Source organism: Acinonyx jubatus, chromosome B1, assembly GCF_027475565.1.
Source record: "Acinonyx jubatus isolate Ajub_Pintada_27869175 chromosome B1, VMU_Ajub_asm_v1.0, whole genome shotgun sequence".
Lineage (NCBI taxonomy): Eukaryota > Metazoa > Chordata > Mammalia > Carnivora > Felidae > Acinonyx > Acinonyx jubatus.
Genome location: NC_069382.1, coordinates 13,275,576 through 13,303,385, shown reverse-complemented (window position 1 = coordinate 13,303,385; position 27,810 = coordinate 13,275,576). Strand labels below are relative to the sequence as shown.

Here is a 27,810-nt window from a genome sequence, read left to right as displayed (position 1 = left end):
TTTATGGAACAAAATCAGAAAAATCCTCTTTAGTATAAAGTAATGATTTGATGTGATACATGCTTACGGGATACAGCCCGGTTTTCAATGTGAAATGAAAGCATCTCATGTAAAGATGTAGTTTGTAACTTGGACCCCTACTGGTCTGAACTGTCATTAGGAATACATAGTTTTCCATAAATTAGCTTTTGTTTTGGATTTCCTGCTGTGTTCATATACATGTTGAGGGAGTGTGTTAGGCAATATTTTGGCATTTGAATCCATTATTATTTGTTATTAGCTTTCTAAGTCTAATATTATTCCAACAGTCTGTACCCTGCCTCCCAAGCATGGTTGTATTTATCTATCTATCTATCTATCTATCTATCTATCTATCCATCCATCTATCCATCCCAAATATGGTCACTCAAAAATCAGTATTTTTGGAAAACTTTCATATTAATACGTATTCAAGCTGTCATGAAGGAGAAGGGTATTATCCCAACCATAGGATATTTTGATATTCAAAGGAGCTAATAACACTTGAGTAGGAAGTTCCTCGGAGTATTAGAAGATAACATGCTAAAATCATAGATTTTATGTAAACTAACAATTTTTCGGGGAGGGAGAGGGAAAGAGAAAAGGAATGGCTGCTGACATATGTCCATTCTGGGTCTTTCTCCTTTCTATTCTGTTTTTGGCATTATGTTGCCAATGTTAAGGTAGAATCACTTGGGTGATGAAAATGTCTTGATGAGATAGTGATTCAGTTACGTAGATTTACCAGAATATTTGACTCCTGTTCTCTTAAAAATTAAGTGTATATTAAAAATTTCACTTCTAATTTCATTGCTTTTTTTTTCTTTCCTAACTGTGTCGACTCAGTGTGACACACTGAAGATGCCATTGAGGGGACAGTTACTCTAGCCGTCCACTGACGGCCAATGACGAGGCTGACGGGGCTTATGAGAATCCAGCTGTTGTGTCTGTCACCAAGGGAATTAAATCAGGACTTCGAAAACAGACTGTTTTCCTAATGTTTCCTTCATTTTCTCTCATGTCCAGGCTCTGTTTTCTGAATGAAAGAAGCATTCAGTCTCCAAGCTCATGGAGAGAACAACGTGTTCGCCATTATGATTAGGTGTCCAAAGGGGCCAGTCATTATCAATCGACTGGATAATCCTTGAGGAAACAGTTGTCAGCATTAAGGAATATGGCAAGAGGACCAATTTCAAGAGCATTCAAAATACACAATGAAATCATTTACATGATGTATGGACCATTCCCTGCATGCCAATATACTGACCTTGCTCTTCTCACGAAATGTATGTAACAGAGGATTCATCAGCGACAGCTGTTAGCAGCTTTGCCATTGAAACCTCATGGATCTACTCATTATTCAAAAGCCAGTTTTCATCTGGATTCCTTTCTTCTGTAATAGCGTTAAGAGCTGTATCTTACTTTTTTGTAACCAGTATGTATGCATGTTAATAATCTACTTAAACAGAGAATCTTTTTGGCTTGTTTTGACTATTTGGCAAAGGGAGTAGAACAGACCTGAAAATTACAATTCTTTGGAAGTGTAAAACACTTTAATCCTCTTTATTAAAAGACCCGACTATTAAGGACATGGAGATTCCTAGAGGAAAACTGGTTTATTAAAATATAGCAAAGAGCAGGGGCACCTGGGTGGCTCAGATGGTTAAGCGTCCAACTTCGGCTCAGGTCATAATCTCCCAGTCCGTGGGTTCAAGCCCCGCGTTGGGCTCTGTGCTGACAGCTCGGAGCCTGGAGCCTGTTTCAGATTCTGTGTCTCCCTCTCTCTCTGCCCCTCCCCTGCTGTCTCTGTCTCTCCCTCTCTCAAAAATAAATAAAAACATTAAAAACATTTAAAAAGCATACGGCAAAATCCAGAGAAACATCCCCCCCAAAATAGGCCATTTCTCCCAAAGAGGGAAAATATGATCTGTGAGTGTGTGTGTGCACATGTGCGCATGTGTGTGCATGCATGGTTGTTGAGTGGCAACTTGCAACAAGATCGACGACCCTTTGGGAATCTGGGCACAACCAGCTCAGGTGTTTGCTGTTTATCCACGGTTCATCAACAAAAATGTGGTCACCGTCGTCTGCCTCATCAATTCTGATGAGTGACGTGCAATCTACTTGACCACTTCAGGCACCTGGTACATGACAGTAACTTTGACCGATCGTATCAGTCTTCCTTGACCGTCTCACGTCATCACACAGGTGGGAACAGATCCTCGGAAGCCAGTGTTCCAGATGCTTCCCCATTAACCTGGGCTGACTTGGAGGGCAGGTTTCCTTACTTATGAACTTATCTTGATGATTACTGATGGATGTTTATGAAGCATTTGTGGACATTTACGTCAAAGTGAAACACAAAGGAAGTTATCATCTCTGATCAGGACACCGGCTCACACTGTCAACCCGCCTTTGTCTCCGGTGGTCTCATGCTCCTTTCCTAAAAATAAGTGGCCCACTTTCCTGCTTTAACCATGCATTGCTTCTCTCTCTGTGATTCTTTTCTAAGATTATAAAGAATTTCTCAGAAGAAGTGAAAAGCATCTAAAAATATCTTGACTCTAAAAATAGGGAAGAATGGTAGAATTTGTAATTATCTGAAATGACTGAAATAATATGGTTAGGTTTTATGTACAAATGCTGTGTACCTCACATAGGCTCACTAACCACATCACGCAGTTAGGTTGTTAAACTACAAACGTAGTTAGTGAAAAGATTAAGGATCTAGAATGAAATTAAAAGGCACAATCAGTGGGGGTGCCTGGGTGGCTCAGTCGGTTAAGCATCCGACTTTGGCTCAGGTCACAATCTCACGGTTCGTGGGTTTGAGCCTCGGGTCAGGCTCTGTGCTGACAGCTCAGAGCCGGGAGTCTGTTTCGGATTCTGTGTCTCCCTCCCTCTCTGCCCCTCCCCCCCCACACTCTGTCTCTCTCTCAAAAATAAATAAACGTTAACACATTTTTTTTTTTTAAAAAGACACAATCAATGAAGGGGACCTACAGCATTTTCCGTCTCGTCAGCAATGATTCCTATACGGTTTTTAAAAATGTGCCCATCGCCTTTATGATATAATTGTGAACCATCTATGCCTTTTTATCTTAAAACTAAATATTTTTACACTTACATACTTATTTCCTCCGTGGGGTTATTAGCTTAAAAATTTAAATACATTTATTTTCAGAGAACACGTTATAGCATCACCTTAAAGGAAAAATCAGTATCTCCTGATACAAATAGAAGACAGTAAGAATAAATGGACTAAACCGTAAGCGATGTTATTAAAATCTATGCAGAAATGATAGGCAGCAAAAGTGTTCTTTTTCGTGAAAGAAGGATTACAGATACGTGTCATGACACGTGAACATCTGCCGACAGCTTCGTCATGACAGAATCAGATGCGATGGGGTAAGAATACAAAAGGGAATACATTCCTCATTTTGTAATCCGGTCTTACTTATTCTCTCCTGTCCACGTACCGCCTTTAAATTCTTAAATCCTTGTGAGGAACAATACCTTGCAAAATGGTGGGGAAAAGTCCCAGATTCAAGATCAAAAGACCCAGATTATAGTCCCTGTTCAAATACACACTGTCTTTACCACAGGGCAAGCCACTGATTCTCTGGGCCTGTGACTTCTCCTTCTAAAAAGTGTGGATATGGAATAGAAAGAAACCCCAGAACTAGACCCACAAATGTATGGCCAACTGATCTTTGACAGAGCAGGAAAGAACATCCAATGGAAAAAAGACAGTTTCTTTAACAAATGGTGCTGGGAGAACTGGACAGCAACACACAGAAGGTTGAAACTAGACCACTTTCTCACACCATTCACAAAAATAACCTCAAAATGGATAAAGGACCTGAATGTGAGACAGGAAACCATCAAAACCCTAGAGGAGAAAGCAGGAAAAGACCTCTCTGACCTCAGCCGTAGCAATCTCTTACTCGACACATCCCTAAAGGCAAGGGAATTAAAAGCAAAAATGAACTACTGGGACCTTATGAAGATAAAAAGCTTCTGCACAGCAAAGGAAACAACAAACAAAACCAAAAGGCAACCAACGGAATGGGAAAAGATATTTGCAAATGACCTATCGGACAAAGGGCTAGTATCCAAAATCTATAAAGAGCTCACCAAACTCCATACCCGAAAAACAAATAACCCAGTGAAGAAATGGGCAGAAAACATGAATAGACACTTCTCTAAAGAAGACATCCGGATGGACAACAGGCACATGAAAAGATGCTCAACGTCGCTCCTTATCAGGGAAATACAAATCAAAACCACACTCAGATATCACCTCACGCCAGTCAGAGTGGCCAAAATGAACAAATCAGGAGACTATAGATGCTGGAGAGGATGTGGAGAAACGGGAACCCTCTTGCCCTGTTGGTGGGAATGCAAACTGGTGCAGCCACTCTGGAAAACAGTGTGGAGGTTCCTCAGAAAATTAAAAATAGACCTACCCTATGACCCAGCAATAGCACTGCTAGGAATTGACCCAAGGGATACAGGAGTACTGATGCATAGGGGCACTTGTACCCCAATGTTTATAGCAGCACTCTCAACAATAGCCAAATTATGGAAAGAGCCTAAATGTCCATCAACTGATGGATAAAGAAATTGTGGTTTATATACACAATGGAGTACTACATGGCAATGAGAAAGAACGAAATATGGCCCTTTGTAGCAACGTGGATGGAACTGGAGAGTGTGATGCTAAGTGAAATAAGCCATACAGAGAAAGACAGATACCATATGGTTTCACTCTTATGTGGATCCTGAGAAACTTAACAGAAGACCATGGGGGAGGGGAAGGAAAAAAAAGAGGTTAGAGTGGGAGAGAGCCAAAGCATAAGAGACTCTTAAAAACTGAGAACAAACTGAGGGTTGATGGGGGGTGGGAGGGAGGGGAGGGTGGGTGATGGGTATTGAGGAGGGCACCTTTTGGGATGAGCACTGGGTGTTGTATGGAAACCAATTTGACAATAAATTTCATATATTGAAAAAAAAATTTAAAAAAAGTGTGGATAATTATATTGGATTTACTATGTTGCTATAAGGAACAATGATAGCAGCTAAAGCTAATTGAGCACTTACATTTTATCAGGCACATTCATTATTTTATTAAAGGTCTCCAAGAGCTGTACTCTTACTAATCCTACCTACACTGATGAGGAAATCCAAGTTTATGGAGGGTAGTTCCCTGCTCAAAACTCCACAGCTAGTAAGTGACAGAGGTAGGATACAAAACTCAAATCTTCCTGCGTTGAGGGTCTACACTTAAAAACAGCATTCTGAAAGTATGTTGTAATGGGATAATGCAAATCATCGTGGTAAAGATTACATCTCACTCATCTTCGTGAATTCAGTGTTTCAGAGAGAAATTCAATAATTGCTACACTTAGTGGAAATAAATTGACTGTGCTACTTGGTAATAATTATAAGGAAATGCCCATAAAAAAAAAATTCCACTATGAAAGAGTACTTGCATCATTTTTTTTTTCCCACAATGAAGGAACCCGTATTCTAGAACCACAGGCAGTGACCTTCAAGGTCATCTTGGATATCCTTCTGTAGTCCCAGGAAATGTAGGGAAATACCTGGAAGGTGTTCTCTGCTTTAGGGGCAGGAGGCCTATTACAAGTGACGGAAGAGCTCCCTAGTGAAGGCAGATGGAAAGATCAGTCTGTGGGTCAAGTATTAGGGAGAAAAGACGATTCTAGTATGGAGCCGGCCAATGTTACGTCACCTTCCCGACGAAGACCACTGCGAAAAGAGGACTAAGTTCCGTCTTTGGAAACCTGAACAAGTTACTAGTGATAGAATCCACCAGGTAAAGGATAGACTAGGAGTTCTTGTCTTTCAAAACCCTGAATTTTCTCTCAAAAACCATCTGAGGAGTATACAGAAGTGGGTCTAGATTCAAATAGAATTGTTCCTTGATTCCTTTTGTTATGTACTTAAAATGCACAATGGGACGGGTCTCAAAGTAATGTCTTTTAGGTCCAACTCAGTAATAGTAATTGGACAGGCTGACCTCTATGGTTATTAGAAGCAGAGCAACATGATTTTCATTTCCTAACAATGTTTGAAATACAGGAAACACATACGTTAAATTTCTTCAAAAGAGATTAATAGAGTACTCAGGGATGTTGAGAAAGAACTCACAAATACCATCTCTTTTAACAGTGTTAAAACTGTCTCCTGGGCAAACAAAACTCTCAAAGTATGTGTACTTGTTATTTAAAAACAAGGGGATGGGGTGCCTGGGTGGCTCAGTCGGTTGAGAGTCTGACTTCGGCTTACGTCCAAATCATGGCATGGGTTCAAGCTCCTCATCGGGCTCTGTGCTGACAGCTCAGAGCCTGGACCCTGTTTCGGGTTCTGTCTCTCTCTCTCTCTCTCTCTCTCTCTCTCTCTCTCTGCCCCTCCCCAACTCATGCTCTGTCTCTCTCAAAAATGAACATTAAAAAAATAATAAAAAAATAAAACACAAAATAAAATTAAGGGGGGGGAAACAAACATAAACAGACCATAAATTTTTGTGGCAATTTTTTTAATTAAAAAAATTTTTTACTGTTTTTATTTTATTTTTGAGAGAGAGAGGGAGGGAGGGAGGGAGGCAGAGGGAGCATGCATGTGAGCAGGAGGGGAGCAGAGAGAGAGGGAGACACAGAATCTAAAGAATCAGCACAGAGCCTGATGCGGGGCTCGAACTCATGAGCCAGAGCCGTGAGATCATGACCTGAGCAGAAGTCAGATGCTTCACTGACTGAGCCTCCCAGGTGCCCCCTTGTGGCAATTTTAAATCAAGTTGCCCCAACCTTCCAAGGTTAACATTTCTATCCCCTTCTAGATCGTTACCTACAAGATGGGTTCCTAGCTACACTAACTCAACAACGAAAACAAATGTGTATCATCACTTTTTGTCTGCAGACACGTCCCGATTTTATCTTTATTGTATCACAATATATTGCTTTTAATATTCCTGAAAAATGATTCTTTGGGCTACATTTCGGTTATGTGGTAACACTTCAGATTTGCCCTTACGTCAGCTTATGTCCAAACACACAATCCTACTTACTATTCAGGCTTTTGCAGGAAAACCTTTCTCTAATGCTCAGACTCAGGAAGTTCGGCCTTTGATGCGGTCTCTCGTCTCCTACGTTTCTCCTTTTTAAATAGTCCTCACGATGCTAATTAAGTGCTCAGTGTTTGCATGCCCTGAGATGTCATCTCTAAGAGGGCAAGGACCGTGTGATCTCGTTCACCTCTGTATCTGTCACAGTGTCGCAATAAATAAATATTGAATGAGTGATGGATGGATGAGCGAATGGTCACTTCCTTTTCTGGTGTTACATTACAAAGTACTAACAGAGAAAGCGTGGAACCTTAATTTTAAGGAAGAAAGGCGAGGTGTGAGGAGTTGATTGACATTCCAAGGGTACGCAGAGACAATAAATTGAGAGCCTATACGTATATGAGTTTTATTTTACCCGTTATACTATAGGACGAGACCTTTGTTTGAATACAGATTCAATAGAATGTAAAGGTTTTATGATGAATTCCTTCCTCTAACTCCTAGCAATCTATCAAGTTTTTTAAAAAATCATTTATGTGCCAGTTACTTTTCCTTTTACCCCTCTGTGTTTAGATATTTCTCCCAGAACACACGGCTCCCAGTACCACTAATGTAAAAGCAAATGACATCTGCAACACCAATTAAATATTTATGCAATGTAGCACTGAAATGGTAAATATTGTATTATGCTTTCCACTTGTCATTAGTCAGGAGATGTTGCTACATTCTGCAAAAATGATAGCCTAAAACAGAGAAAACAGCACCGTATTTCACAGAGAAGATATTTATGTCTGGCAGAAACTGGAGTTTAGCTGACTTGAAAGGTATTTCTTACTGTTGTCGTCCTTGGGTGTTTTTCAAGTCAGGGAGATCTTTATATTTGAATGGGAAAAATGGTCCGTTTACATAGAGTATTTCTCGTGGATTATTTACCTTCGCTGACCTCGTATCAAGCTGAGAGTAAGAGACATGATTCCGGGGGGAGGTGGGAAGGAGTGCATTTCCTATATTTGTATTAATTTCTTGAAATTGGTTGTGATTCCTTTTTTACGCGTAGTCATAAATATCAGGAGAAACTCAACACTGGGCGTCTTTAAGTTGTGCTAATAAAAAGCAGCAAAAAATTTGTGATGTCCACAAGAGGAGCGTGCAGTATACCTCCCTTGCTTGCTTTGGACTCCATTCAGAAGCTACTGACGCAATTATACAGAGGCGACTATAAAGGAACTGAATTTTAAGTGACCTCTCAGCCTCTGCTAGGCTTCTACAGGATATGCGGACATAGAAAACTAGTATTTCCTATCCATTTCTACAGTTCACAGCGAAAGTCAGGACAGAGAACAAATATGACAAAATAGCTGAACTTTCTGTGGACGGACACACACACACACACACACACACACACACACACACACACTTCACCCACACAAAGTGCTGTTCTCAATAAGGAAAAATTACAACTATCTCGAATGGGTCCTTAGTGGATTTTCTCCTTTTTGGATTTATAGACTCACTGCAGAGTGCTGATAGTAATATGCTTTATCCTATGACTACTTTCCTCCTCTTCTAGAGGCGAACTCTTTCATTCTGATCCTGCGTTCACCACTGAATCAGGTTTAAATCTGTCCTTCATTTCACGTATCCAAGGATGATATAAAATATTGATATATTGATTTAAAAATTTTAGGTTATAAGCTTCAAGCCTCTAAAATATAGGCAATCTGTTTTTGTCTCCAATGTGATGAAATCACGTTAGTATTATTAAAAAGGTAGCATTCCACCCCAGACAAAACGCATTTTGCAAAATGTAGTGCAACCAGGAGTTGAGGGAAGAAGGCGTAGTGAGAAATGGTATGTAATACGTTGCTTGGCTGTGTTCTATCACCTAATAAAACGGCAGTTTTATTACGAAGACATGTCCAAAAAGAAAAAAGAAGGTCACAACACATTTTATTTTGCCATGTATATTTAAATGGTTGATTTTTTATGAAGCACAAAGCGCTGGCATATTTTTCCTTCTGACCCTGAGCTGCATATACATAGCTGGTACCGTAATCAATTTCAAGGTACACAGGGAGGTAAAAATGTTCATAAAATGCAAATCGACACAGAAGTAGGACAGATAACTGCCACAGCATCGTAACTGCAATGAACCTAAATCCGACAGGTTATGTTTTGCTAGATCTAGGGAATGCTTATGTTGTTAAACAGCCTTTTTAGCAGCCATGTGACAACATCTATTTTAGGAATCGGTTGGGAGCAGCTGTTCAAAGGAAATAAATAACTACACGTGTATTTTTTAAACGAAAAGGAATATTGAAAATGCAATGTAGTTCTTCGCTTAGCAGCAAACGTGAGGAGTCCAGAAGAAAAACCATGCCGGGCTATTTCTTATTATTAGGAAATGAGTTAACAAATCAGTCCCTTAAAACTTAAGATCTTTGCACGGGGAAAAAAAAAACATGGGGGTTTGGGAGGGAAATGGGATGCAACTATTAAACGGAACAGGGTTTCGTTTTTAGAGGTGATGGAAACATTCTGAAATTGAGGGTGGTGAAGGTTGCAAATCATGCAAATATATTAAACACCAAGTGAACTGCACACTTTCAATGGGTAAACTGTACAGTATGTGAATTATACCTCAATAAAGCTGTTATTGAAAAAAAAATGCTGTCAAATGAATTACTGGTTGGAATAAACAGAGCCAAAAATTGATAATATATGCCAGTGCAATATAATTTGGTAAGATTTTTGTCTTCTCTCATTTTCCTTAAATTTAAAGAACGTGTACAGACACTTTTAGTGCTACTCTACTTGGGAAATTATTTGAATTTTCAGACTCTGTCTAAAAGTATATGGAAATGTCAATGAGGTTAAATTAAATGCCCATGATGGTGTCATTGGAAGTCTGACTCGAATCTGCTGTAGTTTTAAATAATGTTGACGTAATTACTCCAACATTTATTTGGACTAAATAATGTTCCAATAATGTTTTTGATTTATGACAAGATTTCTGGCATTTTCTACCATGTGTAGCATCAAGATTTTGGGTTAGCTAGGGGCGCCTGGGTGGTTCAGTCGGGTTGGGCATCCGACCTTGGCTCAGGTCACGATCTCGCGGTTTGTGTTCAAGCCCCGCGTTGGGCTCTGTGCTGACAGCTCAGAGCCTGGAGCCTGCTTCAGATTCTGCATCTCCTCCTCTCTCTGCCCCTCCTCTCTCTGCCCAGAGTTTGTGCTCTGTCTCTTGCTGTCTCTCAATAATAAACGTTAAAAAAAAAAATTAAACAAAGTTTTGGGTTAGCTCCCACCCAGGAAAAAGAGCCTTCTGTGAGTAAAGAATAATCAAGCCTCCTCACTCATTTATAACTGAACAGAAGCAAAGCCACAGTAACAAAGAGACCATTCCTTTTTTTTAATCCATTCTTTGGTGAACAACTGTTGGATATTTGCCCCTCTTTATAATTTTAGAGCAGGAAAAGGAAGGAGAATGGGTAAATGCAGGCCCAGAAAAAGGGGGGCAGGTATTTTTTTGATAAGTCAGTATCGCAAAGTATTACCACTGAGCTGCACCATTTGTGGTCTGTAGAATTTTCATTGTGTAAAGACACATCAATGTAAAGATTAAAGCATTATAGAGGACTGTAACTGGGAACTCGGTCATCTAAAGAAAATCATGTGACTCTGCTGAGAAGAATTTCCACGGGTACATGCCTGGACATTTGACTTTTAAAATTGCAATATGGGGGTGCCCGGGTGGCTCAGTTGGTTAAGCGTCTGACTTCAGCTCAGGTCATGATCTTGCGGTTCGTGAGTTTGGGCCCCCGCATAGAGTTTGGTGCTGATAGCTCAGAGCCTGGAGCCCGCTTCGGATGCTGTGTCTCCCTCTCTCTGCCCTCCTCCGCTTGCACCCTCTGTCTCTCAAAAATGAATACACATTAAAAAAATTAAATCGCACTATGATCAATTGTGGCACATCCAGTCTATTACATATCAGCTATAGCTTCTCAATTCTACTCACTCCTCTATCCCAACAGGGCTTCATGCCCTCCCGCCTACACTAGTGTTCTAACAGGAGGCGTCTACACTTGTGCTGTCAATATGGCGGCCACTAGCCACGTGTGGCTGTTCGAGTTTAAATTAATCAACAACAAAATTTAAACCCAAATTCTGTAGTTCACTAGCCACATTTCAAGTGCTCAATAGCCGCATGTGTCTAGTGGCTACTGAACTGGACGGGGCAGAATGAGACTGTTTCCATCATCGGATGTAACATTTGACAGAGCTGGCCTTGAGCCGCCTACTCAAGGTGTGGTCTACGGGCCACAGCGGCATCACCTGGGAGCCTGTTTGAGGCACACACCTCTTATTCTCGCTTTGGATCTCCTGAGTCATAATATGCATTTTCATAGGATCTCCACGTGATTCCTAGGCGCACGGAAGTTTGAGAAGCACAAGTCTGTCTTCAGATTACATGCTCTGGAATGCCACCGAAGCAACCTTATTTTGAGAAAACAACAACATAGATGATTCTTTTCCATTGCTATGTTTTGGTATCTGCAATTCCTTCCCTATTTTCAGTTCTTCAAAAACCTCAGGGAGGGGAGTATAATATAGGGGGGTCCTTGACACTTGCCAGTCCAGCTTCCGTCATTGACCGGCTGTGTGACTCTAGGTGAGACGTCTCCCTAAGTGGTAGATTCTTTTTTGTTAAAGGGCTGATAGATTTTTCCTGTTAACTTCATACTGTTGTTGTGAAAATTCAATCAGGCAACTCATATGCCGCTTCAGACGCCATGTCCGGCACACCGTGAGGGCGTCACATGTACCACTATGTCACGTTTCTTCCTTCCCATGCTTTGGATGACATCTCCTCAAGGTGATCTCCCGCTAACCATTTTGTCATCGAGACTAGCGACCCAAATTCTTCCTCATCTTTTGGCCATCACCTGATGGATTGGGTCTTTCCCCAACTTCTTCAGCCAGCGACAGGTGTTTTCCTTTTCTTCTTTTCTTTTCTTCTCTTTTCTTTTCTTGCTGTTGTTCCTAAGGCTCAAACTGCTACGGAAGTATGTACCGTTCAAAGTGTGCTTGCAAACATCGTTTGACCAGGAGCTTCTGGAAGAAAGAGCTAATTTGAACCTCTAGCATGTATCAGAGTGCCCAGAAAAATGTTCACCTAAACCTAATTATTGAAAAACCATAAACGTACTAGAAGAAAATTTAAGTGATTGATTGATTTATTTAAAGTTTATTTATTGACTTGAGTTAAAATTTAATTCTTGTATTAACAATATTCATGAACTATCTATTGATTCAATGCTCCTTGATGTGTAGTTCGTCGACCATCGTCTGTCACGCATTCAATACAACCAGATGTGTAAGCTCAAATGCACACAAATCCAAGGGAGAACGCTTAGAGAAGCCTTACTGCCACTATAGAATCTAGCCATCCAAGTCAATTTTACCTCAAAAAACATAGTTTTCATCTTTATTCTGTGGAGAAAATTGCTGTATTTTTGGTTGACAATGAAGCATCATCAGACGATGATTATATTTTCAAACATTAGTTTGTTGTTATTCTTAACAACTAGAGACCCTTACGTGTGATAACATATATTTGGAACATATAAGTACCATTGTAATGACGTATACCTGCCTATGACTCAACATAGTAATTTGAAATATTCTTTATAATATACTGATTTGCAAATATGGTTGATAATAAACTATTTCATGTGTCAAAAAAATAAAGTTTATTTATTCCTTTTGGGGGAGGTAAGGGCAGAGAGAGAGAGAGAGAGAGAGAGAGAGAGAGGGAGAGAGAGAATCCCAAGATGTTTCTCTGCCGTCACCACAGATTCCAACACAGGGCTTGATCCCATGATCCTGGGATTATGACCCGAGCCAAAATCAACAGATGCTGAACCAAAGGTGCCAATTTAAATAAATTAAAAGAACTCTTTAGAGAGTGAATACTTTATAGGTATAACATGACAATAAGATATTATAGAGAAACATTGATAAACGTGATTGCCTAAAACATTCTATACAACATATGGCAAAACAATTATGAGAAAAATTAAAAATAAATTAGAAAATATGTAACATATGTGACAAATGACTGATATCCTTAATGAACACTTGCAAATGAAAGGGGAAAAAGGAGAAAAGCCCCGTGCGGGAAACTGGGCACACATGAAGAAACAGAAATGGTCCATGAGTCTGTGAAAAGATATTCAGTAATAAATGAGAACAACAATAAAATGCTTTAGCCTAAGAGATTGGCAAGGGTTAAAAGAGATTGGCTACTGATAATGAGTAGCATTGGTAGTTGTGTAAACAGGGTAATTTGGCCATGGTTTGCAAAATGTAAGACATGCCTACCATTTTGGTATATGCTTTCAACGAATTTATTCAGATAAAAAATTTACACACACACACACACACACACACACACACACACACACACACTTAAATGCATAAGGAAACAGTCACCGCACTTTTGGGACCGAGTGAAACACACCCACTAAATAAAATCAAACACATATGACGTTTCACAAATGGTAAGCAAGAAAGCTTGGTACCAAATGGATTAAAGGTATGGAACTCTAGCGTATATATGCATGGAAAAAATATCTGGAGAGGTATACACCAAGAAGTTCACGTGCGGCTACCTGTGCACAAAGTTCGCAGCACCCATGGGAATGTATTTTCACTCTCTTTTCCAGCTTTTCCTTATTCTCTGAAATTCTGATACAAACAGGAAAAACAAACAAAACCCATTCTCCTCCCCTCCTCCTTCCCTTTCAGAAAGCTATTCACCTTGACTCTCCCAAGATAACTTTATCGTAGACGAGAGACATGCTAATACTACATTCTCCTAACTTCTCATGACCTTACTGGAAGGTGACAAAGAAAACTCTAGGAGAGAGGTAATTCCTCAAGCTTTTTATTTTATTTTTTTCTTAAGGTTTGAACTTTATTTATATCGACAATACATACGAGAAAAGGGACCTCTAAGGGAACGGGGGAACAAAAAGTTTCAGGATGGCAGCACTTTTGTTAAAGGTTGTGAGGTCAATTTGATGGTGACATCGGTCCCCCCATTGATTCTGGGGTTTATCAGACTGATCTAAGCTGGACAGGCAAGGGTTCCTTTTTTCTCCATCCCTGCTTTATATGCACACTCAACAGAAAAAGACAACCTTCCCTGACAGGGGTGTTCTATTCTTGTTTTCAAGGGTAAAGGTGGCTTCTTCAGTCTGGAAAGATTTATCATGCCAGCTGATGAACGAGTCCTTTACCCGATTGAAACAACAAAAACCACTGCGTTAGTGTGTTAGTCATTGAAGCACTGGAAGACCAGTGAACATTCTAAGTATATCTGTGCTTAATTAAAGCAAGAAGAATAGGAGATAATTCTTTGATGATGCAAGTCATTTTTGCTGGATAACACCTGGGTTGCGTTGCCTTAAGGTCCAACACGGTAACTAGAGCATAACAACTGTTCGACACATACCTGTCGTACGGAGTATACTGACTATATAAAAAATGCATTAACTGTATTTGCATGTGGGGAAAGATAAAATCACAAGGACAAGTTTATGAGAGTGGCCGTGGCAGGAATAAAGTGTGATGCAAACCGCCAAACAAGAAAAATGGGCAATTTGAAGAAAAGGAACATTCTGAGTTTTTACTTAGAAGTCTGATACCCTATCAAGTTCACGAAGGGAGCCTTGGAAGGAGTCCAACTCTCACAAATAATAAGGAGCTAATCTCACATTAAAATGCTATTTTTTCCTGCTAGTCACACATTGTAAACAAAACTAAATGGTATCAGAACTATTGAATATCAAAATATTCAACGGCTGGTGGGGCATAAGCGTGTACCATCCGAAAATATGTCTCACAGCACAGCAACGGCATGGACCCTGACTTCCAGCCCCACAGAGTAGTTATCTGTCTGTCTGGCATGTACTATGGTAAAAAAAAAAAAGTCCCCTACAAACATGTATGCTTAATTTATTACATCCCATTTATGCCCGGTGCATTTCAGAACCATTTAAAATTCCTTAGCAGCACACCGCTGACAGATACAGATAATTTATACAACTAAGTAGAAGAGATTCTCTTAATGGCTAGGTATTTTCTAGCTGAATGCTAGAAGTTTGTCTCTGAATCCCAATTTGTGTTGTGCTATTCCTCATTTACCTAGAGTGTTATGAAACAGCACAGCATTGTTTCATTAGGGTGTGGTTTGAGCATTTTTACAAGGAGGGAGTTGACTCAGATTGGAAAGTAACAAAAAGGTTGCGTCTTGCTTTCATTTCTGACGGACAGTGGCTGAGGTGGTGTATGAATCGTGGTCATGAGGATAATGAGGCCGTATCCAGGTTTAGTGGGAAAGAGTGCCCTGATTCATCAGTGATGCCTGCCATCGACAAAGCGTTGGAAATAATAGCACGCAACGTGGCCCATCCTTGCCATCTCTGACTCAATCATCTCTCAAGTTCCTTCATGCTTTGTTATGCTAGATTTCTTTCTTTTTTAATTTTTAATGTTTTTATTTATTTTTGAGAGAGAGAAAGACAGAGAGGGTGGGGGAGGGGCAGAGAGAGAGACAGGGAGACACAGAATCCGAAGCAGGCTCCAGGCTCTGAGCTGTCAGCACAGGGCCCGATGCGGGGCTCGATCTCACGAACCTCGAGATCATGACCTGAGCCGAAGTTGGATCCTCAACCTACTGAGCCACCCAGGCGCCCCATTCTGTACTTCTTTCAAATATTGTGATTCAAAATGGCATTTCACTTTCCAAAATATATAAGTGAGGGGTACTGTAGCTAATAACAGAAATCAGTTCATTGCAAAAGCATCATACTATTCCATATACAGCTCTGTAATTCTCTTATTCAGTTCTAGAATTTCATGGGCTTCACAGATCGCTCTGTAAACTGGAGGGTGCACCCCTGGCTGCTGTTCTTGTTAGATAAACCATATAGTCGGTGATTAATCTCGGTGGACACCATTAGCATTTCACAAGCGGATCGAAATCCGATGTGGTCATTTCTGACATTAAAAAAAAAAGCCATTTCTAATAGTTCGAATGCTCACACCTGTTATGAAACAGTTAAATAAAAGGAATATTTACGGCTTCTCTTAGCAGCTTCCATCATTTGGGTTACTAGTAAATGAAAAATACGATCAATACTACATCAGAAAAGATGAAAAATCCACATGTATGAATGAGTATGTAATCCATTCATTGTTTTATGGACGCGTGGTTCTCCGGAGAGTGTTGCTGAGTGCAAGATGATGGTCCTGAGTGATGAGTTTTACATTTAGATAGCTGAGTTAGCTGAAAGGTGTGTAATATCACACGTAGGAGACAGCTCCCCATTGACTATGCATCGAGGGGGACTCCTGCCTAGAAAGCCTTCGTGCAAGTGCATGAATGATTTTGTGTACGTGAAATGTCACAGAATCATCCACGCTTCAAGAGGGGTAAGTCAAACACAAGTTCACACCCTAGCCTGTGTCCAAGAACATACCTCCTTCTTTGTGCAAAGAACATACCTCCTTCTTTGTCCTTCTTTCTCCTTACCGAAGTTCGCTGAAAATCGCTTAAGACGCTCTGCGATTTACAAGGTATTAACTAACCCCTCCTCCAGAAAATAGACCTCGTAATGCACTTCCGGGCCACATACCTAGATAGAGCCAACAGAACCACAACAGAACAGCCCAACTCACAGACAGAGTAACTGTGCATGTTTGTTCTTACCTATAAAATACGATAGGAGGATTGCCAGGAGTATGGAGACCCCTACAGCACACAGGGCGGTGCATTTCCAGCTACAGTACTTTGAAGACTTCTTGAATTTAAAAGCGCTTCTTGACAGGGTGTTTCTAGGTAGTGGCCGAGTAGGCGGCGAATAAACAGAGCCAGATGCCATTGTGTATCCTGGGGTTGCAGTGCTGAACAGTGGCGTTGTCCCTGTTCCTGTTTTGAATAGGAAATGCCTGCGGGACAGGAGAATATGGTCGTGAGATACACATATGTTGAAACGTGGGAGACAGACGCGGCTGGACAGGAGCGCTTCCTCCGGGACGTACCTCATATAATTAAAAAAAAATCAGAACCTACGGAAAAATGTTAACCAACTCCTAGCAGTGAGTCTGATCAAAGAAACTGATGTGAAATATATATGGCGGTATTTATGCTCACACGGTTTTACTGTCCCTTCGAGGAGCTATCTTGAGACACTATACAGGTATTCCAACATACCATTTCCTGCACAAAACCATTCTGGAACCTCCCTGCAGGAACGGCATTAAGAACATACTCACATTTCACTGAAGAACAACCCCATCTTATTATTTTATAGCTACATGTGTATTTGCTGCTCTCTGAGACCAGGTACTCATATAAACACAAGAAGGCATGACCACGTCGATGTCCTGCAGACTGATTTATTTTCTGGACGTCCAAGGAAACATTCTAACCCCAGCCTGCTCTCCCACTAACAAGCACCATCAAGTCTGGCCACAGGCAGCTGGTCAGGTCTCAAGGGATGCAAACTAATTTTATTTTTAGCTTACGTCAAACATGGCCAGGAAGGGAGAGAAAAAGGAAGGAATCACAGAACACTTCTAAAACCAACCGAAATAAATGAAGGGGTCAGTGAAGCAGGTTTGAGATCAAGGATGGAAAGATTCTCTAACAACGGAGCTGGATGGCGGTAGCTGTGAAAGTTGTACATTTTCTTTGTCTGAAGGTGCGTAAGCAGAAATGAAATGATCACACGAAAGGGTGCTGTGTAAGAAATTCTTTGGGAAAGATTACTAACTTAAGATTCCTATCAACAGTAAAAGTCCTCAAATTAAAAAAAAAACAGCACCACGTTTTTCATGGCTTATATTTCATATTATACCAGTAATATATTGTGTATTCACTTTGTGTCCTAATATTTGTTATTATTTTCCCTAATATTATTTTCTCTAATATTTTCCCTTCACTGTTCAGTGAAGTCAACAGACTGTGTTCTCTCTTACATACTCAGGAGGTTATAGGCATTCTGGAACATTCCACCATGGTACAGTACAGTTTTTATGAAATATCTGAGACGGTACACAGCTGAATCTTTTAAATATTACTACTGATGGACTTATTTTAATGTATTAGAAAATAAATTGAATACGTCAAAGAAGTTAAGGGGTTAAAAGGACAGAACTCAAAAGTTAGATTGCGGAGGTTCAAATCCTGCTTCATTATTTACCAGGTATGTGCCCTTGGACGAGTTACTTACTTAATCTCTTTGTTTTGGTTTCTTAACATATAAAATGGGGATAGTGATAGCAGCTACCCTTCAGGAGTTTCACTGCGGCTCAAAGGAGTTAATATTTACTGTAAAGCGCTTGGAATATTGTGGGCAGAGAAGAAGTGTTTGATAAATACAAGAGGAGTCAAAGTCATTATTTGATGTCTATTACTGCTAAGGTTAATCAGGTATTTAAGTCACAGAGAATCCATTTCCAGAAAATTACTATGTCAACAATAGTGTAGCTGGTGTAGCGATATGGCAAAAGTCATGAAAGTCTGCCTAACACAGGTACGGCAGACTGAATTCCGGTGTAGAAATCAGAGTTGAGTTTGAGTTCCTGGTCTATCATTTCCTAGATACATGATCTCACAGATGCTCAGTTTTGTTCTGTTTTCCATCTGTGGAATGGAGCTGAGGATTTACTTACCTCACAGGGTGGTAGACCGGTTAATGTATCTAAAAATTCTGTGTCAACCACAAAATTAGGACAGATGCAAACGATAAATTACTATTCTATAAATGATACTAGCAGTTGTGTTGTGAATCTGTTTTCCACCATGGAAGTACCGTGTAAGGCAAATTTCAAAGTCTATAGCCTGAATTAAATGTTAAGCTGGAAACAGCATTTTTTTGAATCTCCTACCATATTCCCATTCAGCATGGTTATTAAGAATGCGGGCTCCAGGGGCGCCTGGGTGGCGCAGTCGGTTGAGCGTCCGACTTCAGCCAGGTCACGATCTCGCGGTCCGGGAGTTCGAGCCCCGCGTCAGGCTCTCGGCTGATGGCTCGGAGCCTGGAGCCTGTTTCCGATTCTGTGTCTCCCTCTCTCTCTGCCCCTCCCCCGTTCATGCTCTGTCTCTCTCTGTCCCAAAAATAAATAAAAAACGTTGAAAAAAAATAAAAAAAAAAATAAGAAAAAAGAATGCGGGCTCTGGACCCAGGCTGTGTAGGTTCAAATCCAAATTTCACCCATAAACAGGCTGGATGATGTAAACTACTCAAATTTTCCGTATCCTGGTTCTATCATCTGAAAAATGGGAATAATAAGAGGGGCTGTTGTATAGGCGTTTTATGAGGGTTAAATATACAAGGGTTACACACATACGATGTGTTTATATTAGGATCTGAACACAAGGGAAGTGCTCAATAAACATTAGCCGTTTTTCTTTCCAAAGTCACATTTTGAAACCTACGTTATAAAAGACCCAAAGTTTTCATTTGATGACTTTAAAATCTCCGTTCAAATGTAACACCCTCAAAACCGATGTTTGCAAAATTAACTCCCCGGTTTACAAATTTCACTGGCAATTCCGCACACTGGCAAGCACTCTGGATGAGAAGATGGTCACACGCCAAGCAGTTACCTGATGATTTAGATGAGCTTCAAGCAACCTCTTTCTGGGAGGGACCAAACTGTAAATATTTTAGCCTCGTCTGGCTATACCAGCTCACGGCAGCAGCCTTAGATAACGTTGAGTGCGGCTGCATTCAAATAAAACTTGACTACGGACATTGAAATATTAGTTTCATATAATTTTCCCATGTCTTGAAATATTCTTTTTATTATTATTGTTTTTTTGAGTCACATAAAGATACAAAAACCATTCTGAGCTCATGATCAACACAAAAGCAGGTGACAGGCTGGATTTGACCTGTGTCGTTGGTGCCCTGGTCTGCATTCTCACTGTTTTTTAGGATGGTCCTTCAAGAGTGAGCAAGATGTTCGGCAGCTCAATGCCACTGGAAGCAGCCCGAACGATGCACGGGCACTGCTCTTGGAGAAGGTGATGGACAGACAGGTGCAAATGGACACTAACTGGTGTCCAACAAGCTTATTTCCTTCAACACGCTTATTACAATCAGTTCTTGTTTATCGACCGGTGTGGCAGGTTAAAATTTTTAAATACTATGCAAAGTGTGTTTTCTCCTCCCTGAAGTTCCCTCCCCCTTTGGGATATAACCAAAACGTGTGATACAGAAATTAAGAGATACAAGTTCCCCTTAGATCAGAAGAATTTTCATTTCATTATTTAGGAAGAGGAAAACAGGGAAGGGGTGGATGAAGGCAGGAGGTTCGCCGTGTTTCACAGACACAGATCCTGCTCCTGGCTTCCCCGGTGCCAGAGAAGCAGAGACTAAGGAGCGTATCAGCAGAACCCGAGAGAAGAAGAAACCTGGGCCTTCAATCTGAAACAGAGGCCTGAGGAGGCATCAGGATCTCAAAGAGAATGCAGGGCGCGTGGAGGTATTTCAGCTGTAGAGAGCCTCTCCAAGATTCCTGTGCTTCAGCTTCAATTATAAGAAGTAAAATTACTTCTACTGCTTCTAGAGTAGCTTGGAAATAGCAGAGTACACCATTGGACCTGAAGAGGCCGCACGGAACAGGACGAAGGCCGTCTCAGCCATGACATGGCTGTCAAGAATGAAGGAAGAGAGCGCGAAAACTTCCCGTCTTGGTAGAGACTGAAACATGAGATGTTCCTGCTGTGCTCACAGGATCACATATACCAAGGCAGGGGTAGGACGCGGAGAGACACGGAACCGTCTAAGTTTTTAGGCCTGAGGGCGATAAATAAAATATAGACAAAAACATATTTAAAAGGCTGTTTATGTAGCCTACTAAGTTGAGGAATAAGAACCATATAGTCATGGCACAAATCGATGATGTGTCTTCTCCCGTTAGAATGTGAGCACCGGGAAATCTTACTCACCTCTGTATTTTCAGACCTTAGAATGTTCCTGGCACAGCGGCGCCTGGGTGGCTCAGTCGGTTAAATATCCGACTTCAGCTCAGGTCACGATCTCACAGTTCATGAGTTTGAGCCCCGCACTGGGCTCTGCACTGACAGAATCCCTGCTTGGGATTCCCTCTTTCTCTGCCCCTTCCCCACATGCATTCTCTCTTTCTCGAAATAAATAACTTAAAAAAAAAAAAAGTTCCCTGGCACATAGTAGTTGCTCAATAAATACTGTAAAATACATAAAATGGTGACCACTGTGCTGATGGAGGAAGTGAGTCTTAGAGAAATTGAGCACCTTGGCCAAAGACCTATAGCTAATAAATTAATAATAAAATAAAAGTAAATAAAAGTTGGAAATTATAGGCACCAAAATAAAAATTATCCCTGGAAAATATGTTATGCTTTTTAAAAAAAAATTATTCTTTCTTTTTCTTAATGTTTATGTTGAGAGAGAGAGAGAGAGAGAGAGAGAACGAGAATGAGTGAGCAGGGGAGGTGCAGAGAGAGGAAGAGAGAGAATTCCAAGCAGGCTCTATGCTGTCAGCACAGAGTCTGATGTGGGGCTTCAACCCATGAACTGTGAGATCATGACCCAAGCTGAAACCAAGAGTTGGATGCTCCACCAACTAAGCTACCCAGGCACTCCCTCCCTTGCCAATATTTTTAATGTCTGTTTATTTTTGAGAGAGAGAGAGAGAGAGAAGAAAGGGCAGAGAGAGAGGGAGACACAGAATCCGAAGCAGGCTCCAGGCTCTGAGCTGTCAGCACAGAGCCCAACGTGGGGCTTGAACCCACGGACTGGGAGATCATGACCTGAGCCCAAGTCGGACGCTTTACCAACTGAGACAAGCAGGCACCTCTGAAAATGTGTTATAGCTCTATGCAAAGTGGTCTGGGTCATTTGAAACGGGAAATGGGATTTTGAACCCACACCCATGTGGCCCTAAAGCTTATGATTGTAGCCCCAACACTGAAAACATGCATCCAGGCACTGTGTGTCAGACAATGAGCTAGATACATGCCAACCTCGAATTAGGCATCTTGCTTTCAAATTCCAAAATTTGAAATATCAAGACATGATGTCCATCTCCTTTGATGACCATGGCAAAGACCTTTCATCAAAAACTATCCTTGAATTGCTATGAAGTTATTATTTTTCATAAAGCGAAATACAGCTTCGAGATATTGCTGACAACCAAGATGTAATATTCAAAAATACCGTATCCATCAATAATAGTGGAACGAGAGATCTCCTTACTTTAAAAGAGTTTCTAATTTACTTAATACGTATGTTTACTTTTGGTGCTGCAAGAGAAACAGCATTTAATTGTATTTTTTTGGCCACTGACTTTAAAACTCAGAAGTACACTTTCCCTTCCTCTGTCTAAATGACTGTCCATATCAAATTAGTGCCCTAGAGATACTATATTTGTAAAATAAATACAGAAACATCATAAAACACTGAAAGAGAAGCCATACCATGAGTGTATTATATTTTTAAATCACTGGTCTTGAGTAATTTTAGACGGCTTCCTAGTATGGAAGCACAGAAAAAATGTGTAAAAACTGCTTAAACGGGTGCATTTAGAAACCATTTCAAACAAATGGTATCATCTGCGTGAAGACGATTCCTTTAGGCAAAATTAGGCCTCTGAGTAGGCCTGTTAAAACACACATGGAAGAACTTCTTGGTCACTAACTAGGACCGGCAGAAAAGGTCTTTGTCAACCTATTTTGTGTGGTGTGGGACATGTAGTCTCAGATTTGGTAAGACAGGTTCAGAGAAGATGCCTCCTTTCCAACATCAACAATGTCCTTTCCACTGCCATACAGAAAACATCAGACGCTGACGAGAATATATGGGGACTAACGTATCTCTTTAGGCCCAGAATGTCTTTTTACCCGTGTCAAGGTCCAACGCCATGCTTGGTTTATGAGTAGACCCCATCGAGATGAAACGGACAAACCAAGCCACGTGACATTCAGCCACACGAAAACTAGACCGTGAGTCTTCTTACCAGAGAATTACTATTATTATTATTTTTGATCTCATTCTACGGCACACATTTCTGTGAGTCATTCCAGTCTCTCCTCATCCTGGGACTCTTTGCCAGGTCATAGGGCCTTGGGAATATGCTTCGCACGTACAAAAAATTCTGCAAAAATTACTATCAAAAACATGCGGTTTTGACCTGGCATCCACATGAGGTTTGCAGAATAAAGGGAGAAATTTTCTTGACTTCGCAGACCATATTTGGGAATGAAAAAAGGGGATCCTGTGAGAATATTCCCCATTGTATTCGGCAATAAAGCAGCAGCAGCCGCAGCGGCGTTTTAACACGGAGCGCACCGGGCAGGCTGATTTCGTTCTGATGTTTCTAATGATGCCCTGCGTGACGCCTGCCTCCAGTTCCTCGGCTATTTGTGCCAGCGTTTTCACTCTGGTGATGAACTAGAGAGGCACACTTGAAGAGAGACTATCACAGACTGAGATGAGGAAAATCAATTTCAAAGCCCAAAAGACGGCTGGAGCAGGAAGGTCACTGAACACTAACAGTTGCTTTGTGGCTTTGGAATCTTGAGGGGGATTCTATTTAACAACAACAACAACCGGCCGGGAACCGCGGAACTGCACCGCGTTATTAACTGTGACGCGCGCAGCAACGAAAACATAAATGGAAACAATCGCTCTGCATTAAGCGCAATTAATAAGTGCTCGTTTCTCTTCTTAAGTTGAAAGATCTGTTTCTTTGTTGATCTGCCTTCAGACCCACCTTTTCATTTCAGCTTCCACCTCCTGTCCTGGCTTGTATTTCTAGCCGATCTTGTGAGGTATCTTTCTATGGGTCATGCCACAAATTTAAAATTAGTAGGGACAAAGACTGAATGCCCTCATCTTTCCTGCTGTCCCCATTCAGGCCTTTGGGTCACCGTTGGTAACTCTATCCTGTAGGTCTCTCTGAGGGACTTAGGGGTAATTTTCAATTATTCTTCCAGCCTGCCTGTCCTGCCCCCTGCCCCCACCCACCCCCTTGTATCCACCCTGCCAGAGAACCCTGCATTCTTTCCTTTATGGTCTGGTCTGGTCTTTTCTTTTTTCTTTTCTTTCTTCTTTCCCTTCCTTTCTTCCCTCCCTCCCTCCGTCTCTTTCTTTCTTTCTTTCTTTCTTTCTTTCTTTCTTTCTTTCTTTCTTTCTTTCTTTCTTTTCCTTCCTTCCTTCCTTCCTTCCTTCCTTCCTTCCTTCCTTCCTTCCTTCCTTCCTTCCTTCCTTCCCTCCCTCCCTCCCTCCCTCCTTGTCTGGCTGTCTTTTTTTGCTGGGGTTGAAAAGTTCTTTTGAGTTCTTATACCTCAGTTTCCTCTTTTGAATTGATCTGGCAGAGGCAAAGAAGAGACAAAAGTTACATTTTCATTTTAAATTTTCTACTCTCAAATGAAATGTCATGTATTAAATACGAAATCTGCACAGTATGCTGAGATACTGCTATATATCCAGTCATAACTCTTACTGGTTCTCCCTTCAAGCCACTTACAACGGCTTATTATTTATTTTGCTCTGTTTTACTCCATGTCTTAGCAAGTATGCTCTGCTCCTTAGAAATGGCTTACTTTTGATTGAGGTTGTCTTTCAAAACAATCAACTACAAAACACTATCATAACATTTTTAATGGCAAAATACTCAGGTTTTTAAAGTAAATTTAAATGTGCTTCTCATTGTATTATATTATGTTGTATAGTATTATATTACATTATATTGTATTATATTATATCATGTTATATATCACAGCATATTGGTGCTCATGGAAAGATGCTGATATCAGGTATAAATTAAGTAAGTTGTATTATATAATTAAATCGTAAGCTTACAAGAGTCACTAGGAAATAAAGGGGTTCATACCCGTCTTGTTCAGATTAGTACAGTCATGTTACTCCTGTAGCATCGAGTATGTTTTCATAAGTTGGAAATTACAGGGACTGAAATAAAAGCATCCTTGGGAAACATGTTATAGCGTTACTCAAAGTGGCTTGACTCATTTCCTCAATGGGACACTGAGATAGAAAATCAAAGTCCAAAAGAAAGTGTACAACCTCTGAATGACATTTTAATTAGATCAACTTCATTACTGGTTGTCTTCACAGAGAAGAGGTTTCTTCAATATTTTACGTTAGAAATCTTTTTAGGGATTTTAACCAACAAAGCCAAGGACTAGAATAAAGAGTGTTGTAGTGTTCAGTTCTATCCCTAAGGCACAGTTGAAACCTTTTATTAGGGACATATGCACACCTGGAAAACTATTTCTTTCTGTATATAATCTATTCTATCTTATGGGGAGAAAGACACTACTGTCTAGGAGATGTTCACACTTCCTTCCTCACTATATTCTTCGTTGAACAAAGAGAGTAATTGACATCAAACTTAACGTGAGCTGCTTACATAAAACGTCTTGATGTCCTGCTTTCTACTTCTGTTTCTAGACAAATCAGTAAAAACTTTTACTTAGAAAAACAGACTGCTTACTTCAAATTAGATGCTCTGATTTCAAAGACAACGTGCCGGTGAGAAGAGAGATTGGCTGTATTTGGTCACATTTACCACCTTTTCAGAATCCAAAGTTCTCACTTAAGAGCTAAGGGAATTTTAAGGTATAGGTTCCTCTTCCTTCAGGCAAAATATAACTTTCTGGATTTAAGAGGCTTATTAAAGGTCTCACAAGATTTCCTCAACATCAAACGACTCTTCTAAAATGACATTTTCAGATCTAAAGCAAATGAATCCCACACTTACGGATTAAATTTACCTGGAAATATATGAAGGCTAAAATTAACTACTGAGTTCAAAATAGTTTTAGTCATTGATGATGCGAAAACAATGGGAGGGTTGCCCAGAATTCATTTTAAGATAAAATACTTTTTAAAAACTGTCAGAATATATACAATTTAATTATTGTGTATTATCTTCCTTCCATATCGCCCATTACCACTCATTTAATTGCTTGTCGCCTATAACTGAGAATATATTTATTAAATGCTTCTCAGTTTTAAAGCAGCCGCTACTATTTGTTAGCATATATTTGAAACAAATGATATACCTGAACGATGATATTAACCACCATGAGAGCACTCTCGATACTTAAAAATAACCTGGGCTTCATTAGCACAGTCTTTAGAATTTTCACTACCAAATCCTGAATTTTAAGTTCCAAAGCCAACTGGATTATCTGTTAAATGGATATCTAGCATTGTCTTTGTAACTAATTAAAAGGCTGAAAAAGCGGTTTACTTAACTGCTGCGCTTTAGAGAATACTGCAGCGAAATACAAGATTCCTGGCGGCTTTCAAACAGAAGACTAAAGAAAACAAAAGCCCATGTAGAAAATCACCTGTTCTTATTCAAGGCCGGGTTCCTGCTTGTTTTTCCTACCTTTCAGCAACTGATTCTCAATAGGTATCCAAAGACATCTAGAACAATTACTTACCGTGTTTCAGTACCTAGTTATTTGGAAAGAAATCACCATCAGTCGAGGAGGCTGGCCCCCAGAAGCTCTGTGAGATTGAACTAAGAGACTGCAGAGGCTGTGAATTTTCAGGGAGAAGCCCACCCACACTAGCGTCTGAGTAAGGCTTAGTAAAAGGTGTCTGGCAGTCTCCAATCTTTCCTAAGAGAACAGTTCAATCAGACTGATCACGGTATCATAGGTTTGGGTAGGGCCTGGTGAACTTAGGTAGCCAAGGGCTGGTCCACTAATATGAACAAAATGTACTTAGAGACCATTTCATACGTTAGAGCAGCGGTCCTCAAACACCAGCTTGCATCAGAGTCCCTTGGAGGGCTGGTTCTCGATGGAACCCCCAGCAGTTGATGTTGCCGGCCCAGAGCCCACACTCTGAGAACCACTACAGTAATGATTCAGTGTAACTCAAGACTCCCAAGACTCTATAACAAATCAGAAAATCATTCAAAAGATTCCTGTTTAGAAAGTTACCGCTGGTAGCTCACAACAAGCCGTCAATTCTGAACAAATGGAATTTTTACGATACAAGGCTCAGTCCGTCTGACCCCAGAATCAAATGGCTTAAACATGTTTCACTGTTCTAGGTCATCTCAATCTTAATGTTTTACTTACAACATCCCCCTTTATGGTACTTCCCTTTCAAATGCATCTACGTGTTAGGAAATCAGGTCCTTCAGACCTTCTCATCACACTGCTACTTTTATCTATCATGTTTATTGAACTTTCTCTCTAAATGAGATGTCAGTGGGGTACCTGGGTGGCTCAGTCGGTTAAGCGTCCGACTTTGGCTCAGGTCATGATCTCACAGCTCGTAAGTTTGAGCCCCGTGTCAGGCTCTGTGCTGACAGCTCAGAGCCTGGAGCCTGCTTCGGATTCTGTGTCTCCCTCTCTCTCTCTACCTCTCCTCCGCTCATGCTCTGTCTCTCTCTGTCTCAAAAATAAATAAACATTAAAAAAAAGTTTTAATGACATGCCAGTATCTGTTCTCTTTCGCTTGTTTCCTGTACTATCTGTATTCCCGTGTGTGTATGAAGCATCCACCAACACACTATCTTATTCCACAAGCACCTTCTTTTGGGGGTTCTCTTTCTGTCTCCCTTGGAACTTAACGCTTGGGTTTGTGAACCACGTAGAA

General features: G+C 40.6%; 1 protein-coding gene across 17 annotated transcripts in view; it reads right to left on the bottom strand.

Annotated features, from left to right (window-relative positions):
• Nucleotides 1-27,810, bottom strand: part of TENM3 (teneurin transmembrane protein 3) — a 1,268,347-nt gene that overhangs the window by 149,241 nt on the left and 1,091,296 nt on the right. For all 17 annotated transcript variants that reach the window (XM_027077054.2, XM_027077058.2, XM_027077059.2 and 14 more), the window contains one exon: nt 16,884-17,122. In XM_027077054.2, coding sequence (XP_026932855.1) covers nt 16,884-17,122 — 239 coding nt within the window. The remainder of the gene's footprint in view (nt 1-16,883; nt 17,123-27,810) is intronic.